Genomic DNA, 17,271 nt, shown 5'->3' with positions numbered 1-17,271 from the left:
GGCGCATCCCCCCACCGCCCGCATTCCTGGGGATTTGTTACCTTCTGGTAGCCAAACGCGCAGGCAACCGGGGCAGGGGGTGAGATTTATTCTCCAGAACTCTGTTTTCCTATTGTTTTTAAGTTCATGGGAGGCTCCCTGTCACTAAACAAACTTTAATGACTGTCGGCAGAAGGGTCAGCCCCCTGCCAGAGCCCTTCACAAAAATCTCACATTCCTCTCGGCCAAATGCAGTTGTGTCACTCCCCTCCCTTCTGCCCCCCTGGGGATTTTGTAGGATCGCCCCTGAGCAGGTTGAACACCTGTCTGAGACACTGAATTAGCGACCTGCAGAGCCCATAAGGACAGGCTTAACTTTGGCCAGCAACGTGCATCTCAGGATTTTTGGGCATGATGCTAATAAACAGCTGGTCTGGGGTAGAGGCAGCCATCCTTAGGGCTCAGGGGGTTGGTGTGAGATGAATGTATGCAGGGATGGAGCTTCTGTAGCAAGGATGGGATTTGGGTTTGTATAGCTCATAGCTACATAGAATGGAGCTTTACTTTCTTTTCCATCAAAAAAAAAAAAAAAAAACACAAAAACAAACAAACAAACAAAAAAAAAAAAAAAAAAAAAAAAAAAAAAAAAAAAACCACACCCCAAAAAAACCCCCAACCCCACCAGAAAAACCCAACAGAGATAATTATGAATTAAGCACTTTCAGGAAGAAATAATGTAAGTAATGAGGCTGTCTTGTTGGAAAATCACAGGATTTTATAGCCCACTGCATTGAGGAGTTCCCTACACTCTCCTAGAAGACATAGCTTGTCCAAAACCTTTCCTTCTGCGTTTATTGTTTGGGTGTTTTCCCCAAGAAGTTTGTCATTTTGGTGTCTCTTGTTCTTCACACTGGCATGGAGAGGAGTTTTAACAAGAGAATGGCCAGGGCTACTCTCTGTGGGACCATCTGTCTTTGAGTGACCAGCAGACACACAAATAAGAAAGTAACAACCAAAACCAATCATGGATTAGGATCTGGACCTTTGCTGGGGGTTGCAGGAATACTCTCAAGAACTGAGTGTGAAATTATAGTTTTACTTCATTGTATCTCCCTCAAAAACTAGTGGAACCTCAGAGTTCTGCTCTCTATATTAATGGTGAAATCAATCTTGTAATATCCACTGTGAGGCAAAGAAATGATAATTATTCTGAAGTTAGAGCTGTAGGAAACCATGGCACAGAGGGTTTAAGACCAGCATTTCCCAACCCCCATGGTTTCTCTGTAGTCAGGAATATCTGAGCAGACACTGCCTGCATTTTGCTGTGCCCTTTCATGGCAGCTCGAGGTCCTGAGCTCTTTGCAGCATCAGGCCCTCAGTTAGCAGGAGCTGCTGACTGCATGTACTCATGTTCCAAGTATTGTGTACGTGACTTCACCAAGCACAGACAATCACTCAGCCCCAGAACAGTAGGGCTAAAAGAAACCTCAGGCGACCTAGTCCATTTTTCCTCAGAGGAAGTATTAGATATACTTAGATCATCACTGACATCTGTCCAAATTTTTAAATCCTCCAGTACTGAGCCTTCCACTTACTTACCAAGTCTGGAGTTTGTGGGGTTTTTTTCCTTTATACTTAAAAAGGAGTTTGCTAATACTGTACATTAATCTCTTAAATCTCCTCTACCTCAGCTGAAGGCAGCTTTTTCTTGTGCTGTTCTCAGCTGACACAGAGATCAATTGATTATCATTTTCTGTAGAAAACACTTTATTCTTATCATGTCCTTTCCTGCTTGTCTCTTTTCTAGACTAAACAAATGCATTTCCTTCAACTTTTCCATGTTGCTCATGCTTTCTAAATCTGTTATCGCTCCCGTTGCTCCTCTCTGGATTCTCTCTCATCTGTCTGCATCTTTCTTAGAGGGTGGTGTCCCACCCTGGATAAAGCAGTCCAGCTGATGTCTCACCACTTCTGAGCAGCCTGTAATAGATACCTTCTATGTCTTTTATACAACATGACCATTAATCTTTCCCAGAAATGAATTTACTTCACTTTTTTGAAAAAAACCAGAATGCCATTATTGACTCACATTGCACTTGCAACTCCCCACCACCCCCAGATCTCCCTCTGCAGTGCTGCTGGTTAATAGGTTTGTCATTGTGGTGCATTTGGCTTCTTTCTCCAAAGTGTAACACAAAGCACTTAATTCTTACTTGCATGTCATCTTACTGATGATGTGTCAAGTACAATTTCTCCTCCATGCTAAGTTTGTTCTGAATTCTGACCCGTTTCTCCAAGTCTGGAAGGCTCCATCCTACTGGACATCATCTAAAGATTTTATAAGCATGCTTTCTATTGCATTATCCAAGTTATTAAAGAAAGTATTAGCTATTAATTGGCTGAAGATGCATAAAACACCTTCCATTTCAATATCAGTAGTGATAGCAGGCAACCTTATAACACCAAACCCCCATCCGTTCATCCTCTGTGGCTGAATGGGCTGGAAGGGACCTTAAAGACCATCTTGTTCCAGCACCCTGCCATGGGCAGGAACGCCTTCCACTAGACCAGGCTGTCCCAAGCCCTGGTTTTGAACACTTCCAGGGATGGGGCAGCCACAGCTTCTCTGGGCAACCTTTTCTAGTATCTCACCACCCCCACAGCAAATAATTTCTTCCTAATATCTAATCTAAACCTATGCTTTTTCCTTCCCACAAAGACCTGAAAGCAGAGGTTAATCCATCTCAGCCCTCAACTGAGCTGGAAATGCCGCTGCTGCATTGGCAGGGAAAGGTGGAGCGTAACAAGGGGTTAAAAACTGCGACTCACCTGCAGCATTGTTGGCAGCACCTTCGGGCCAACGTTTCTTCTCTTAAGCCCAGCTGCAGTGTTTATGTGCTGCTTAAGGCTGTCCTTCTTCAGAACTTGCACATCATGTAGGTGCTTGTGCAAGAGCTCTGAGTACACAGAAAGTTGAATCCCTCCTGCAGCATGAAAGTTGCCCCAATAACCCACTCATTGCCAGCAGCACCAGACTCTTTACACACTTGAAAGGAAAAATAAGAGCAAAGAATAGTGTTAAGTGTAATTTTTGTTGGGAAACCACCAATTCCTTATACCTTTCAGGAGGAAGAAAGGGAGACATCCATCAAACTGTCATTACAAATTTGATGCCACAAACCTAAGCTCATGGAGCCGCCAGGAATCTGTAAACCTTTTAAAGGATACGCCTGTTTTTGACATTCAAAATAAAAAATCTTTATAGATTTTTGTGGAAAACACTGATGGGCCAGCAGCTAAATGACATTTTTCAACAGTCAGACAGACTCCACACAAACTGAATAGATGTCCAGTTTTAGAAGGACAGGTAATTACTTTCTGTGCTATGCCCAGGAACAGAAAATACTTGGCCTGTATTACTTACTGAGTAGGAAAAGATGTTTGAGGGTGGTTGGTTGGGTGTTTTTTTTTTCCCTAAAGGCTGCTACATCCTGGCTTCTGCCTCCATATAGCCTGAGTGTAGGTGCCCTTTATATAACAATAACTTGATACTACTCAAAATACTTGGCTCTGCAAGCAGGGGAGTGGAATGCAGTAAGAACACTTTAACAGGTCTGAGGGTGAGTAAACTCCAGTAGTTTTGGAAGGAGAGGACGGAGTTTTCAGTGTACGTCTCTCCCTTACTTGGCATTTGCCGACAATAAGAACACAAGGATTAACATAGTAGACTCCGTTTATTACACTTGGGTGGATAAAGCAATTATCTGTCTATCACAGCTGTAGTAAATTGTGCAACAGCATTAACATGGGTGGATACGTGGATAAATGCTACTCTGCCACAGAGGGTGCTGATACACAAGATAATCCTTCAAGCTGAACTTGTAAAGACTGTTTTCTTTCAGAGTTTAGATCATGTTACCCACCAGTGTAGATTGAAATGGCATCTTTTTTTATTTTTTAACCACATTTTCAGGTTTCTTTAGCCATCTGAATCGTATTAGCAAGGTTATTTTAGAAATATCCCGCTTTATTCAAGTTTAAACAGTCTGCTTAAAAACTGCTGCATGGATATAAACACAGTAGTTTTCTAACACAGCAAAACAATCTGTTGAAAGATAGAGAGCAAACACACACACACATCCATCCATTATTGCTTAACTGTTGTGTCTTCCATGCCTGAATTCCCTCTGTAACCGCAGTGTTCAGTGTGCAGTGCGCTCCTGGTTTTGGGGGTGTAAAACAAAACCAGAAATGAAAATGCACCTAATGATGTCTAGAGAGCTGTGCAGCATCCGAGAGCTCTACACCAGATTTAAACTAAGCGCCTTAAGTCTGGTTTAATGGCTGTGTTTACATCATCCCCCCGCTTCTCATTCTCTTAAAGTAATCAGGTTTTGAAAGTGTTGAGAAAACCATCCCCTCCTGCCAGCTGGAGGGAAGCCAGCTCAAGGACATTTTTTTCCTCTCTCCCCCTTTTCCCCCTTCTTCACTATGATCTTTACTGCCTGGTGCTGCAGCAAGGAAGCACCAAAAATTGGTGGGATCTTTGCAGGATAGCTACCTTTTTGGAGGGGAAAAGACCTTACTCCTCAAAGATTTTTCTGGGTTCATGTGGATGATAAATCAGAATGAGGAGCTCTTGAGCTTTTCGGGACTGCCCTTGCTCTCCCTCATCCCTGTTTCTACTAAAAAAAGGGGGAGGAGGAGGGGGAGAGTGTAACAGATACCAGCATGCAAAGGGAGCTAAGGCAGGGACCAAGACTTGCGTGACAGTCTCTGTTTATATGAGTTGTCTTTAATGTCTCCAAGAGGCCATGCCAGCAAGGTTTAGCTGGTTTCCTGGCACACGTGAACACAGATTCCTTTATGTTCATGAAGGATGGATAAAGGTGAAGGCAGAGCATTGTGGCACAAGGGGGTCCCACCTGCTCCTTCCCTGACCTGGCCAGTTTGGGCTGATACTCCTACGGGGTGTTGCTCAACTTTGCAGAACAAGCTTCAAAATCCTAATCAGAATTCAAAAGTTTTTCAAAAAGAAAAGAGAAAGGAACAATGCCAGCACTGCAGCAAGGGGAGACCTGGCTCATCCACCTGGAGTACAGGGTCAGAGCAGAGGGCTGCAAGTCTGGGATGAGTTGGAGGGTAGGAGGAAAATGGTGCAAGGGCAAACCCACTCAAGCTCTTTCTGGCTCAGCCTGTCCTTTTTCTCAAAGCACCATCTTGGTTTCATTTGTTAAATCTTCCGATTTTTCTGCTTTAACACACCTTTCCCTGTGCAGTGTCTGGCCACCTCGGCCCCTGACACCTGCCCCCATCAGTCCCTTGTCTGACAGACGAGCAGCCTGGAGCCCTGCTCCAAGGAGGCATTTTTCAACTCTGTATAGAGAAATTCAGTGAGCAGGAGGCTCCTTTGCAGCTGTTGCAGTTTGCTGAAAACCCCCGACCTCTGGGTCTATCTTTCAGCTGGATTCGTGCTCTTCACAGCCCCCAGATGAATTTTAAAACACACTTTGTATCCTCAGAAGATTTAGAGTCATTCCAATGGGCGCAAAGAGGCACAGGTTACACCCCCACGGGTCATTTCTTCTCACCCTTCCTGTCCCTTCCTCCCTCCAACCTGCTCTTTTTGTCCCATGCTGGGAGGGCTGCCCACGGCATGAGCTGAGAGGACATTCCCTTTGCTCCCAGTAAATCAGTGGGGAGATGACCATCAACACCAGAGGTGCTCCATAGGCTTGCCTCCTCCGCGCTGAGGTTCCAACCTCCCCCTGCCTTGGCTCACCCTGGGTAGGAGCCACAGCTCTGGGAAGATGGCAATGTCGCTGGTACCCCCAGGATCTAGATCTGGCCCTTTTGGACCCATACCTGTGGTCAGGGAGGAGGAGCTCATTAGGATTTTTGCAAATGGATACACATTAGATCTGTTTCATAGGAACCGAGCCCCTCCACAGAATGCATTCCCCTGTCTTTATTTATTTCCATTTCTCTGCAGTAGTTTCAGGTACCGGCCTCAGCTGCTTTGGGTAAAAAAAAAATGCCTTTTTTACGAACAAAAAGAGTCAGGGGCTTGTTTTCTGCCTGCGCCTGAGTGACTCCTGTTGGCACTAACAGGGCTCTGTGTACAGTCGGGAGAATAACCTCCCAGTCTAATGCAAACTGGTGCCCTCAGCTATTTAAAAACAAACTTTTTTTTTTCTCCATTGAGTGAATTAACTACAGTTACTGCACCTATGTAGCTCCTTGTTCTATGAACTATAAGAACCTTTCGTATGCACAGCTTATGGCCTAATTATGTAATTATGTCTCTTGGGTGGATTATATTTTTCTTCTCATAATTGTGTCTTTACCCAAGAGACTGGAAGGGTTCCAAGCTTTCCCCTTTCCTGGGCAAAAATTGTTTGGCTCTTGTGTTTTGGGTTTTTTTCCTTGAACTTTGGATTGGGTGCATTCAGTAGGACTGGGTGGGGAGAAACCAGCCCTGGATAGCTATTTGTCACAAGACAAGGGACACAAGAGGGACCCTCATGACTTTCTTCAGAGATTTTTTCCTTGCAAAGTGCTGACGTGAATCTTCTGTGCTTCTGGTTTATGGCTCCCTTGTTTTTACCTCCAGTGCATAGACTGACACTACTTTGGAGTGACATCTTGCTGCAGTAAAGTGTTGTCTGAAATTTGTAACAGAACAATGAATATTTTTGCTTCATGCTGAATGCTCAGCATTATTCAGTCCCTGCATAACAGCTGTTAGGAAACCTTAGGCTCAGGTCTCAAGTCCTTTACTGTGGCATAAATGTGGGTCCCTTGACTTCAGCTTTATCAGCCTGTAGCTGAATTCATCCCAGCCCATATCAGTATCTTCCAGTTACACCTCATCCATGGGACCAAATGGGATGAAATGCAGGTAGGCCTGCAAAGACAATTTAGGGACAATTTGTGATGAAATTCAGAGGACAGGTGGCTTGTATTTTTTGTGGTGTGAAATTGTCTTCAACAATGTGTATGCAGAAGTGTACACACTAGAATGTACACTGGAATGCTGCTGGTGTTCCAGTGTTAAAAGAGACAAAATCAGAGTGTTTGTCTCAAAGATATACAGGGTTAGTAGGAAAAAATGTGCCCACTCTTTACCCTTTTAGAGCACTTCACCGTTGGAGAACAGTGGGAATAATCAAAATTTGGGTTCTTGATCTCTCTTGTGTTTCTCTTGGAGTCAAGAGGCAGAGGTGCACAGGCTACAAATTCACAGGTCATGAACTAGGTGATTCTTCTTCTTTCTGCCACCCCTTAACCTGGAGGAAACTCCATTTTCCATTGGGTTCACTGAATCCAGAGCTGTAGAAATCCTTGGTTACTAGCCCTGGTGTTCAAAGAATTTTTGTTTGCCTTTTCCAGCTGTAGTCACTCCACGGAATGACTCTGAACTTCACTATCTGGTACAGAGCGAACTCCTGACATAGAGCAAACAGAAGCCATGCTGGCATTTCTCAATGGGTCATCATCCTCCATTCTGCTTGGGATGTCCCAGAAAATGTATCTCCAGCAGGTGACAACCCAGGCTCTTACTGCCATGACCTTTCTGCCTTCCCTTGGCTCTTTTTATGGAGTCACCTGACTCCCACGATACTTCTCCTTGTTAAGGCAAAACCAGAAAAAGATAGAGCTGGGTGATGACTGAAAATAGCTAACCCAGTGGAGAGTCATAAAAGCATCTGCTGAAAATCTGGTAACCAGATCTCCTTGGTACCAGGAAAAAAAAAAACCACACAAAAAAGCTGGTGGGTGGTGTACACGGTACAAAGAAAGGGAGTCCCTGAGTGTCAGCATCTGGCAGGGCCACGTGTAGCATAATCTGATTAGTTTTCAGTTCCACACCCACAAGCTGAAAGATAAAAACACACACTCCTCCTCCCCAAGGAGGTAAAAATCTTCAAGCATCAACACCACATTTACATTCTGCAAGTCAGCCTCTTCCACAGCCCAATTTACATGTGCCTTCTCCAGCAGAGCGGTGGAAGTTCAGTGATGAGAGACGAGCTCACGTCCCTTCCCGGTTACCACATCCAGCAGACTCGAGATTGCCTTGCTTTGATCTGGGAGACAGTGCTTTGCTTAGTTTAAACTGAAATGATTAAGCTGGAGATGAAGACTCCTCACATCTTCTGCCATGCCTGGGATGTGATAATTGAACATCAGCTTCCCTGGGCCACATGAACATGTTCTGAGGCTGTGCTGGGCTGGCGAGCAGAAGCAGCAGCACAGGCACTGACTGGCTGGCTGCAGTTTCCATGACCTTATTGCACTCTCTCAGTACTGTTTTCTGGTTTAATTCATGTAAAATGGCCAAAATTGGCACTGGAGAGGATTAATGAAAATGCTTCTGTCTCCAGAAACTTATACTCAGGTTGGTGTTTGGCTTGAAACAGCTGAGTAGTGGTGAAAGATCAGAATATTTCCTGTTATTTTGGAGTGAGCACTGAATTTCTGATATCCAGCCTGTTTTGTACTCTGCCAGCAGACAAATCAGAACAGCTTGTTTAGCTATTGGCTATGAACTCTCAATTTTTGTAATTTCTTTCCCATCTCCTCACCTGTGACCTGATCTGTTCCAGTGGCCATTGGGTCTCATCCTTGGTCAGAGACTCATGGGTCAGCTTCCATTTTTTTTGACCACATTTCACATCCAAGACTGTTTATGTCCATAAGCATTTTTTTCCCCTCTAAGCCCAATCCTTTCTACAAATTCATCTCTGTAACAGAGCAACAGGCACTAAATGCAGTGTTACAGGCATTGGGATAGCTGTAACACTATTTTATTCTACTCTTCACATAGTTTTTATATTGCTTTTTAATGTACTCACTGCTGCAGCAGATCATGGATTGTCCCTCAGCTATCCACACTTGCTACCCTAATCTTTTTTCCTGAAATAAAATTATGCCTCAGTACTGAGACTGAGGAATACAGCTTTTCTTAGCACACTCCCCTGGGATCAGGAATTTCTCTGTCAACGGGCACATATATCAATGAGAGATGAAAAGCAGCTAGTGGAATGAGTTTTAAACATGTATCACATATTTCATTGCTGCTGCTTATGTGCTACTCAGAAGGTCTTTTTTGAGTGTTTTCAGCCCATACCTCATGGCTCCTCCATACATAACAGGATTTTTTTTTTTCTGCACAGAAATCAAGGCAGGAGATTTATTTAAGTTGTCCACACGCCTTTGTGAGCACCTCCTGAATACAAAGGTTTTGTTGAGTTTCCTGCTTACTTTCAGTGTGAGCACGTCTGAGCCTTTATCATAGCAGAGTAACCCATAGTGTGCAAAGCTGTGATGTCATCTTGTCTCCCTGGGACATTTCACTGGGGGACTGTGGCTCCTTCTGTGGATCCCTTTGTCACAACATGACTCCATGTTACAGCCCTAAATTTTAAATGTCCAGAAGGGGAAGGCAAGTCTTGCTTTGGCCCCTTGCTGGTTTCTGGGGACTTGCAGTTCCATTGATGCCTGGGGTCTTCCAGATGTGCATAGAGCTCTCTTTTCCCTATTTTTTTTTTTTTGGGGGGGGGGGGGGGGAACAGGAGGGGAGTGACAACACCCAAACTCACACATCTATAGATCATTTCAATTCAACCAGATGTGGAAATCTTTTTTCTTCTTTCTGTACCCCCCTTCACCTTTTTTTCCCCTCTTCTTTTTTTTTCCTTTTTTCCTCCTGCCTATCCTAAAGTGCTCTGCTATCCAGAGTGCTCTGCTATAATACACATAATTAAGTATAAACTCTTTTCTAACAAAGCTAACTAACTTTTCTAACAATTAAAATTTTAAAAAGTTTTACTTATTTTCAAAAATAAAGTATGACCAAACAGGACATGATGAAAACAAGGATGGGGATTATCTGGCACAGGTTAGTGCAGTACTGGCGGTAACCTATGTAATAAGTGTTCACTGGGTTTTCTGAAGACAGTTGAAATAGATTGTACACTAGTTTGTTAGTGATTCTTTAGTTATAAAGGGCACTATATGAACACAGCACAGGTTTTTTGCTACAAAAATTCTAAATAAAATTCACTTTGGGGGTGGATTCATTTGCAGCTAAAATCAACCTTGATGTCTGAGACCAGAGATGGGCTGATCATGTTTGCCTTATTTTGTGCCCTCTTGAATTTCACAGAATCCTAGAATGGTTTGGGTTGAAAGGGGCCTTAAAGATCATCTCGTTCCAATCCCCTGCCATGGGCAGGGACATCTTCCACTAGACCAGGTTGCTCAATTTGCGAAAGCATGATTAGGAATGAGCAGAACAGAAAAAGGGAGGGGAAGGAGATGCTCTTAAAAAACAGAGTGGAAAATATGACTGGCAAAGAGAAAAGCAAATACATAAAAATTGTGGAGCAAAAGAAGATGGAGAAATCCCAAGAGAATACTGACTGCATGTGTATGTGAAAGTAGTTTCTTCAGATTTAGCAGCACCCAGTTTCTACAAGTTTTAGTTTAAATAGATTGAGATTATAATGCTAAAGAGTATAGCTTGGATGTGACCCTGTTAATTAAGCTGCTATTATGGAGTTTTTACAAGCCCACCGAAAATCAATCCCCATTTAAAGTGATTGATGCCTTCCTTCTGAAAAGAGTAGCCACGCATGTCAGCTCTAACATGGAGCAGCACCTTCTCCTTAAGGAGAAGGCTCCTGCCTACCCCATGCTTTTAGACTGAGTCACTACAGGGAAGAAAACCCAGACTTTAAAGCACCAAATTATGGGCTAACTAATTAATTTTTTTAAATTGCTAGAGAAGTTTCTCCAAAGTTAAATTCCATCAAGTTTCCCCTCATCTCCCAACATGAATCCTTCTCTGTCTAGAGATATGATTTCTCTGAATCCAGTTTGGATTTATTTAGTTTGGATATTGCATTGCCTATGTGTCATGTTGGCACTGTGGTACCAATTAGATGGTGTGAATCCATGTACTCAGTACTGTGGTGAGAATTACTACTAAAAAGCATTTTTTTTTAGCAGTGGCAGCCTGATAGTTCAATCTCAAGATTCAGCGGCCTCATTTCTGCTTCTAAAATAAATTAAACGGTGTTGGAATTGGTTCTATGGCTCAAAGACTAATGGGACAATGTTCCCATGTCTGCAGAGCTGAACCATTGTAAGCTCCAGACAGATGGCTGCGTTCACACTGAGGGGCAACATGGATTATCTCAAGCCACTGGTGATTATTTGGAAGGGTTCAAGCCCAAACCTTACCAGGGACCCTTCTTATTGTTAAAAGCATTAAAATATCCTATCCAGTTATTGCTTGTGCCAGTGGCCCTGCACTGCTTAGAGGGATGGAGGCAGATGTGGTTCTGGGTTGCAGTCAAGGGCCCCCATTTCAGCTCTGCCAGAGGCTTTTTGTGTGACCTTGATCTGTAACTTAGGGTAAGCTTCATTCCATTTAACGTTGACTAATGGCGAGGGTGTCTAATTAAACCAGTCATGTGTGCTCCTTCTCTGATCAGAGAAGGAAGAGAAAGTAAATTCAGGAGGTGAATCATGCCATTTTAAGGCAAGTGTCAGAGACAAATGAGATGAATTGCCCTCTGGAAGTAGCTATTTCTTTCCATTAACCAAAGAGGAAATCTACATTAGAAGAGTTTAGACTAGATGCCTGATTTATGAATGGCTGAAGTTAAGTAAAATTAGTCCTGTCCTTAATCTCTATACATGCCTGTTTCTCTGTGTGCTGAATGATAGAAATAACACCTTCTGCACCTCACATTCGAGGGCATCATTGGACAAGGAGCTTCCTTTGGAAAGAAATTAAACCTAGGAGCAAAAATACAACCGTTAGAGAAGCAAAGCCTTTGCTCTTGATACAACTCAATGACAACATGAGCAGGACCATTGGGGGCATTCTGGTGCTTTTGCCATTTTCCCCCTTTATATTGAGACAGCAAGACACCCCTAAATGAGTGTTCCAAATATGTCCAGGGGCAGCTGGCTTGTTTTGAGTGAGTGCAGTAGGAGCACTGAGCAAGGCTGACCATGCAAGGGTGTGTAGGGCCCAGTCCTGGCCAGCAGCCTTGGAGGCTTTCCTTGTATACTGCTCTTCTCAACTGACAGGGACTATTTACTTTTTGGAAAATCTCCCAGAGGAATGAAAGCTAATGACTAACTATGACAGAGTTAAAGAAAAAAAAATAAGGGGAGAAGAAAAGCCTGCATTTTCTTAGCAAAAATCCACAACATATAAACAAGTCACGGAGTAATTGTCCCAGTTGATAAGTTGTATGTACATATGAGGCTTGCTTCTGGAGGGAAAATTTGCCTCTCTAACTACCCTGGGTAGTTAAAGCAGCAAAAGAAAAAAAAAAAAAAAGACAAAAAAAGACAAAAAAAGACCTTGTGTGGGTGTCCTGATAAGTGCTTATTTTGATGCAAATTGTAACACGTTACTCCTGTATGGGCACAGTTGTGCTCGATAAGGCTTTCACCAGCACAACCATGTCCAAAACACAAGCCCCTCACAATGTTTCTGTGTTATTGGGGGTAACTGAGATACCTGTAGATCCATTAAATCTAATAACAGGTCCTTAAAGACCATTTTGGGGTTTTTTGGGGGTGTGTTAAATTACTAAATCTTGTTATTAACGCTTTTATTTTATGATTTGCTGTTTCCAGGGCACAGACAGAAGCTTGATGACTCTAAACCTAGTTTGTTCTCTGAACGCCTCAGTGATTTAGGGCGCATTCCTCATCCCAGTATGAGAGTAGGGGTCCCGACCCAGAGCCCACGGCCCTCTCTGAACTCTGCACCAAGTCCTTTTAATCCACAAGGACAGAGTCAGATTACAGGTAAGAGACAGAACCATAGGTTTGACTTGCACAGGCATTGGTAGTAATTGCTTATGGATATTTGTGTCTCAGCTGCAGTCAAAGAGGCTGTTACAGAGTGGGGGATGTTCTCCAAGAAAAGCTAGGTGGGAAGTGGATTTTTCTATAGTGCTTGAAGCTGAAAATGTCTTTTTTTTTTTTTTTTTTTTTTTAATATCTTTTTGCCATAAATCTAAAATAGTCAATCCAGGTCATTTGAGTAGGAATCTGGTGAAATTCTAAATGCCATGCTGCTCTGCCTTCTCCGTGTTGCGATAGTACATATTAGAGTATAATAGAATGAACATTTTTATTCAGCCTTGTTATTTTTCACTCATGTTAAGGGAAGCAGCCAGCACTTAATGGTCTTTTTATCGGGATAATAATACAATCTTCTCACATGGTGGTTTCCTTCCACCACCAGTGCTGACCACGGTTACAATAAATGAACTGGGTTATGGAGAAATCTCCAAAGGTTGCTCATGCGGGTTGTATGCAACATTTATGATTGCATGCTGAGAGACAGATTTCATTGTGCTGAGAGAAATCATAAAGAACCCACCATGTGTCACAGATTAGAAGGCTGAAATAAGATGTTTAACTGCAGCTATGCCAGAAGTTTACAGCAAAACTGTGAAGCCTACAAAATAAACCAATGTTGGTTTTTTTTTCTGAAGTCAGAGCTGGTTAAATTTTTCAAAAGAATTTCAAAGCAACTTCTACCTAACTTTGGGCATTTCTAGATTCTAAATTTGTGCTGACATGTTTGTGTCTATCCAGGATGTGAAGAGGTGTTACCCCTGACCAATTGTTAGAACTGTTGGAGAACTTCACCTAGATGCAAGTCTGTCAACAAAGCTCTTGGCTCAATTCCCTAGACCAATTTAATACTCAGTTCTGCTGCTACAGTTGCATCCACAGCAGAGGCCTTTGCCAGTATTATACACCAGCATTCCTTTCCTGGTAAAGCACTCCTAGTAGAGACGTAGTCTTTGAGTCAACCTAGGAAGATTTCTAGTTTCATGTTTCAAGTGGTTTTGACATGATACCAGCTGAAACTTAGCGGTTTTAACAAAGTGTTGTGGCTTTCTTCGTCTTTCTTTTCCTTCTTTTTTTAAGTTTAACCAGTTTATTAATTTGCAGTAAGAAAGAGAAGTAAGTGATTTAGTTTGAACCCAAAGCACTCAAGGAATTGCAACAAAAAAATTATTTCCATGAGCTGTGGCAAAGTTCTCCCAGATCTAGAAGTCTAACTAAAATGTTTATAATATATTAAATATGTTGATTGTACCCATTACATGGTACCTTCTGCCCCCCAGCTTCCAGTTTCTTTGGCCAGGCTTCGTGTTTTGTTCATTGGACATGTGAATTCAGGGCTCTTGTGCATAGCATTTTCTGGGTAAGAGCTGCTGAACTAAAACACAGTATTTTTTTCTAACCAATTCTTCTGTCTGGCAGTATTTGTAGACATAGTTCCCAAGAAAGCAGGGGGGAAATCCAGGCTATAAGCAGGGTTTTTTTTCCTTCTTCCTTGTGCCTCCATAGTTTACCTATTTTGCAACACTATATCTAGGAACGAAAGAGGGTGAAATTCTTCCTGACCCCATCTGGCGATCAGCTTATGCCCTGAAGCACAAGAACTGAGATCCCCTTGTAATTTTCTTCCTAACTAAGTGTAACCTCATATGCTGCTCTCCTTCACATAAATGCCTCCTGTAGAAAATGTTCTGCTGGCTTTGATTAATAGACTACTTCTCTGCCTCGTTATGAGGCAGCAGCAGCATTTACAGATCTAGGAGGTGAAAACTTCAGATGAGCTTTCAATAAGCCTGACTGGAAACAAAGCTGTGTGGCATTCCCTGCCTTGTCTGCAAATTTAAGTCAGCAGTTCAAAGCACCAGCTGAGACTTCATCAAGAGAGGGAAGATGCGGTGCTGGTAGGGCAGAGGGAAGTGAGCTGAGCCGAGGGAGGCAGGCTGGATTTCCCATCTCTCATGGATTACGTGCTTTTATTGTTGGATAAACTCAAGGTCATGCAATACATTAGAATCCCAAATTGCTCTCATTTTGCCCAAAATGGTGAGGAGTCTGTAGTAATAAGTGGTCTGATACAGTATTTGTGATGTTATTTCGCACCCTTGCCTCCTCCTCCGTTTCGAAAAGTCCAACAGTCAGCTCTCCGTTTGCTCTCTGGTGGCCATCCCATTTAAAAAGGTGATATTGGTGTGAGCATGTTACATGGATGCAAGCTCTGGGAATTGCACTAGCTTCCCACCAGGCTTTTTGGTGCTCTTTGGGACCTTGACTGTAATCTGTAAAGCTCAGCGTGCTCTGATGTTCCACCAAAGTGCTGGGATGCTTTTTTGCAGGCAGTCCCTATTCTGGGATTCTTCTTGTGGGATGAATGGATACTCTTCGCTACACAAACCATGTCAGTGAGGGACAAAGGTGATGCCATGGACAAGGCACACTTTGATCAGGTGTTGAGTGGGAAATTGCTGAACATCCCCCTGTTTGGTGTGGTGGTGGGGAGTGAGGTGTTTGGGCTGTGCTCTGACACCAGTTTCTGTGCTGTGGTGGAATACTCAGAATGCCACTGGCTTCTTAACATAAGCACTGCCTTGGGTATGCATTAAAAGGGGAATAGACGCTTCTCTGAAAAACAAGATTTTTTTATTACCTTTATTGGAATTAACCAAGCATTCCTTTAGAAATGCCGTGATTTCATTGTCTCTTTACCTAGTTATTATTTAGGGAAATTATGAATTCCTAATAACTTGAACAGTAAATACTGGTTTCCTACACAAAATCCATATTATTGCTAGTAAGCACATAAACGTTTTGCTTTATTCCACTTGAGGTCTTGCATAACTATTTCATGAGTAAACAGACATATTATTTAAAGCCTGGCTGACCCACACCTGAGTCTGAAAGAACTCAGCACTTTAGGGTTCACTCTTATATTTCTTTTCTCTGTCTAGGTTGTGTTTATTTTCCTGGAGTATCAGAGTACAGGTTGAACAAATCACAGCTCAGTCCTTAGCCTACCACAGGACCAGGCTGTGGCAGGACAAGGCACAGAGTTTGCCTTATTCAACATGGCATTTTAACTAGGATTCAGCAAAAGCTACATCGAAGGGTGATTAAAAAACAAATGGTCCAATAAGCAGCTGCCTTTGCTGAGGCAGTGCAGATCCAATTTGAACCCTGCTTGCTGCCCGTAAATCAGGAATCCTGTCCATTCACATTTGGTTACTGGTATATTTGCTTTTTTATTTTTTTCCCCTTTCCCTAACGGGCTCATGCAACTTGCTCATGTATCCAATTACATTCCTGTTCAGACACTGAGCTGTTGCATCAGTGTTCCAGTATGAGACAACAAAAACTTGTTTTTCCAATATGCAACTGGTGAGGATTAGCTTCTGTAGGCCGGGAAAAGCCGTGGGTGTAATGGCAGGAATGTGGTCGGTGTGAGGACCCCATCACCTGGGCTGTGGGGAAAGCAAAGTGGGAGTTAAGTGAGGTTTCATGCTCCATCACCAATGTGGCACTGGCTGATCTATAGGCAACCTGTGACTTTCATCACTGAAATAACAGCCCTCAAAGGCAGGTCCTGTGAAACCTTTTATTTCCCCTTTTCCTCTTCCCCCTCTCCACGCACTTCAGGGTTGTTACGCTTCCATTTCTTATCATTTTTTAAGCAGATTTAAGGTCTTCAAAGCTGGCTTAAGGAAGGTAGGGAGGGGATACATCTTCACTGGTAGACAGGGACTGATTCAGGGACAGTGTAAACTGAATCTGCAGCCTGCTCTATTTTATGCAAATTGTTTGCATCCTCTGGTTGACTGGCAAGTTGCCATTGTGGACCTCAATTTCATAAAGCTTGTGTCCCTCCTATTATCCTTTCAACTTTATTTCCCCCATCCCCCTTTTAAAACTTAGCTGCCCTACTGGCATGATTTGTTGAATTTATCTTTTTTTTTTGTATTTCAAAAATGTGACTGTTGGAGGGATGGGAGGAGAAATGGGTTTAGAGGTTCTTCAGGCCAAAATCTGGTCTCAATTACTTTTGTGTACATTGGGGTGTAACCCCACTGGATTTGACTTTGTTGATTGAACTGGGCAATTCAGATGAAGCCCTGGGCTTTCAAAGATACCCATGAAAGAGTTAGAGAAGAGAAAAAAGTTGCATTTTGCTGTTGTTGTTTTGCTGAGGGGGTTGGTGTTACAACAATAGTTGGGTTACTCATGCAGAAAGTCATCTTGGCTTTGTTAAGATCAGAAGTGAGGATATTTGCTCTAAGTGTTTACCAAAGATAGCTCCAGACAATTTGTTTTTTACTGTTGGCAGTAGCATTAATCCAACCAGCAGCAACCAGCACTAGAGCTGGTGGCTGGGTTTAAATGAGAGTGTGATGCATGTGATGTCTGGGT

At 42.9% G+C, this 17,271-nt stretch overlaps 1 protein-coding gene across 1 annotated transcript in view; it reads left to right on the top strand.

Annotated features, from left to right (window-relative positions):
* RUNX2 (RUNX family transcription factor 2) overlaps window positions 1–17,271 on the top strand; it is a 90,432-nt gene that overhangs the window by 41,920 nt on the left and 31,241 nt on the right. The window contains exon 4 of the mRNA XM_069011765.1: window positions 12,646–12,819. Coding sequence (XP_068867866.1) covers window positions 12,646–12,819 — 174 coding nt within the window. The remainder of the gene's footprint in view (window positions 1–12,645; window positions 12,820–17,271) is intronic.

The sequence above is a fragment of the Aphelocoma coerulescens genome, chromosome 3, assembly GCF_041296385.1.
Source record: "Aphelocoma coerulescens isolate FSJ_1873_10779 chromosome 3, UR_Acoe_1.0, whole genome shotgun sequence".
NCBI lineage: Eukaryota > Metazoa > Chordata > Aves > Passeriformes > Corvidae > Aphelocoma > Aphelocoma coerulescens.
The sequence above is the reverse complement of the archived record's forward strand: the minus strand, read 5'-3'. Positions and strand labels throughout refer to the sequence as shown.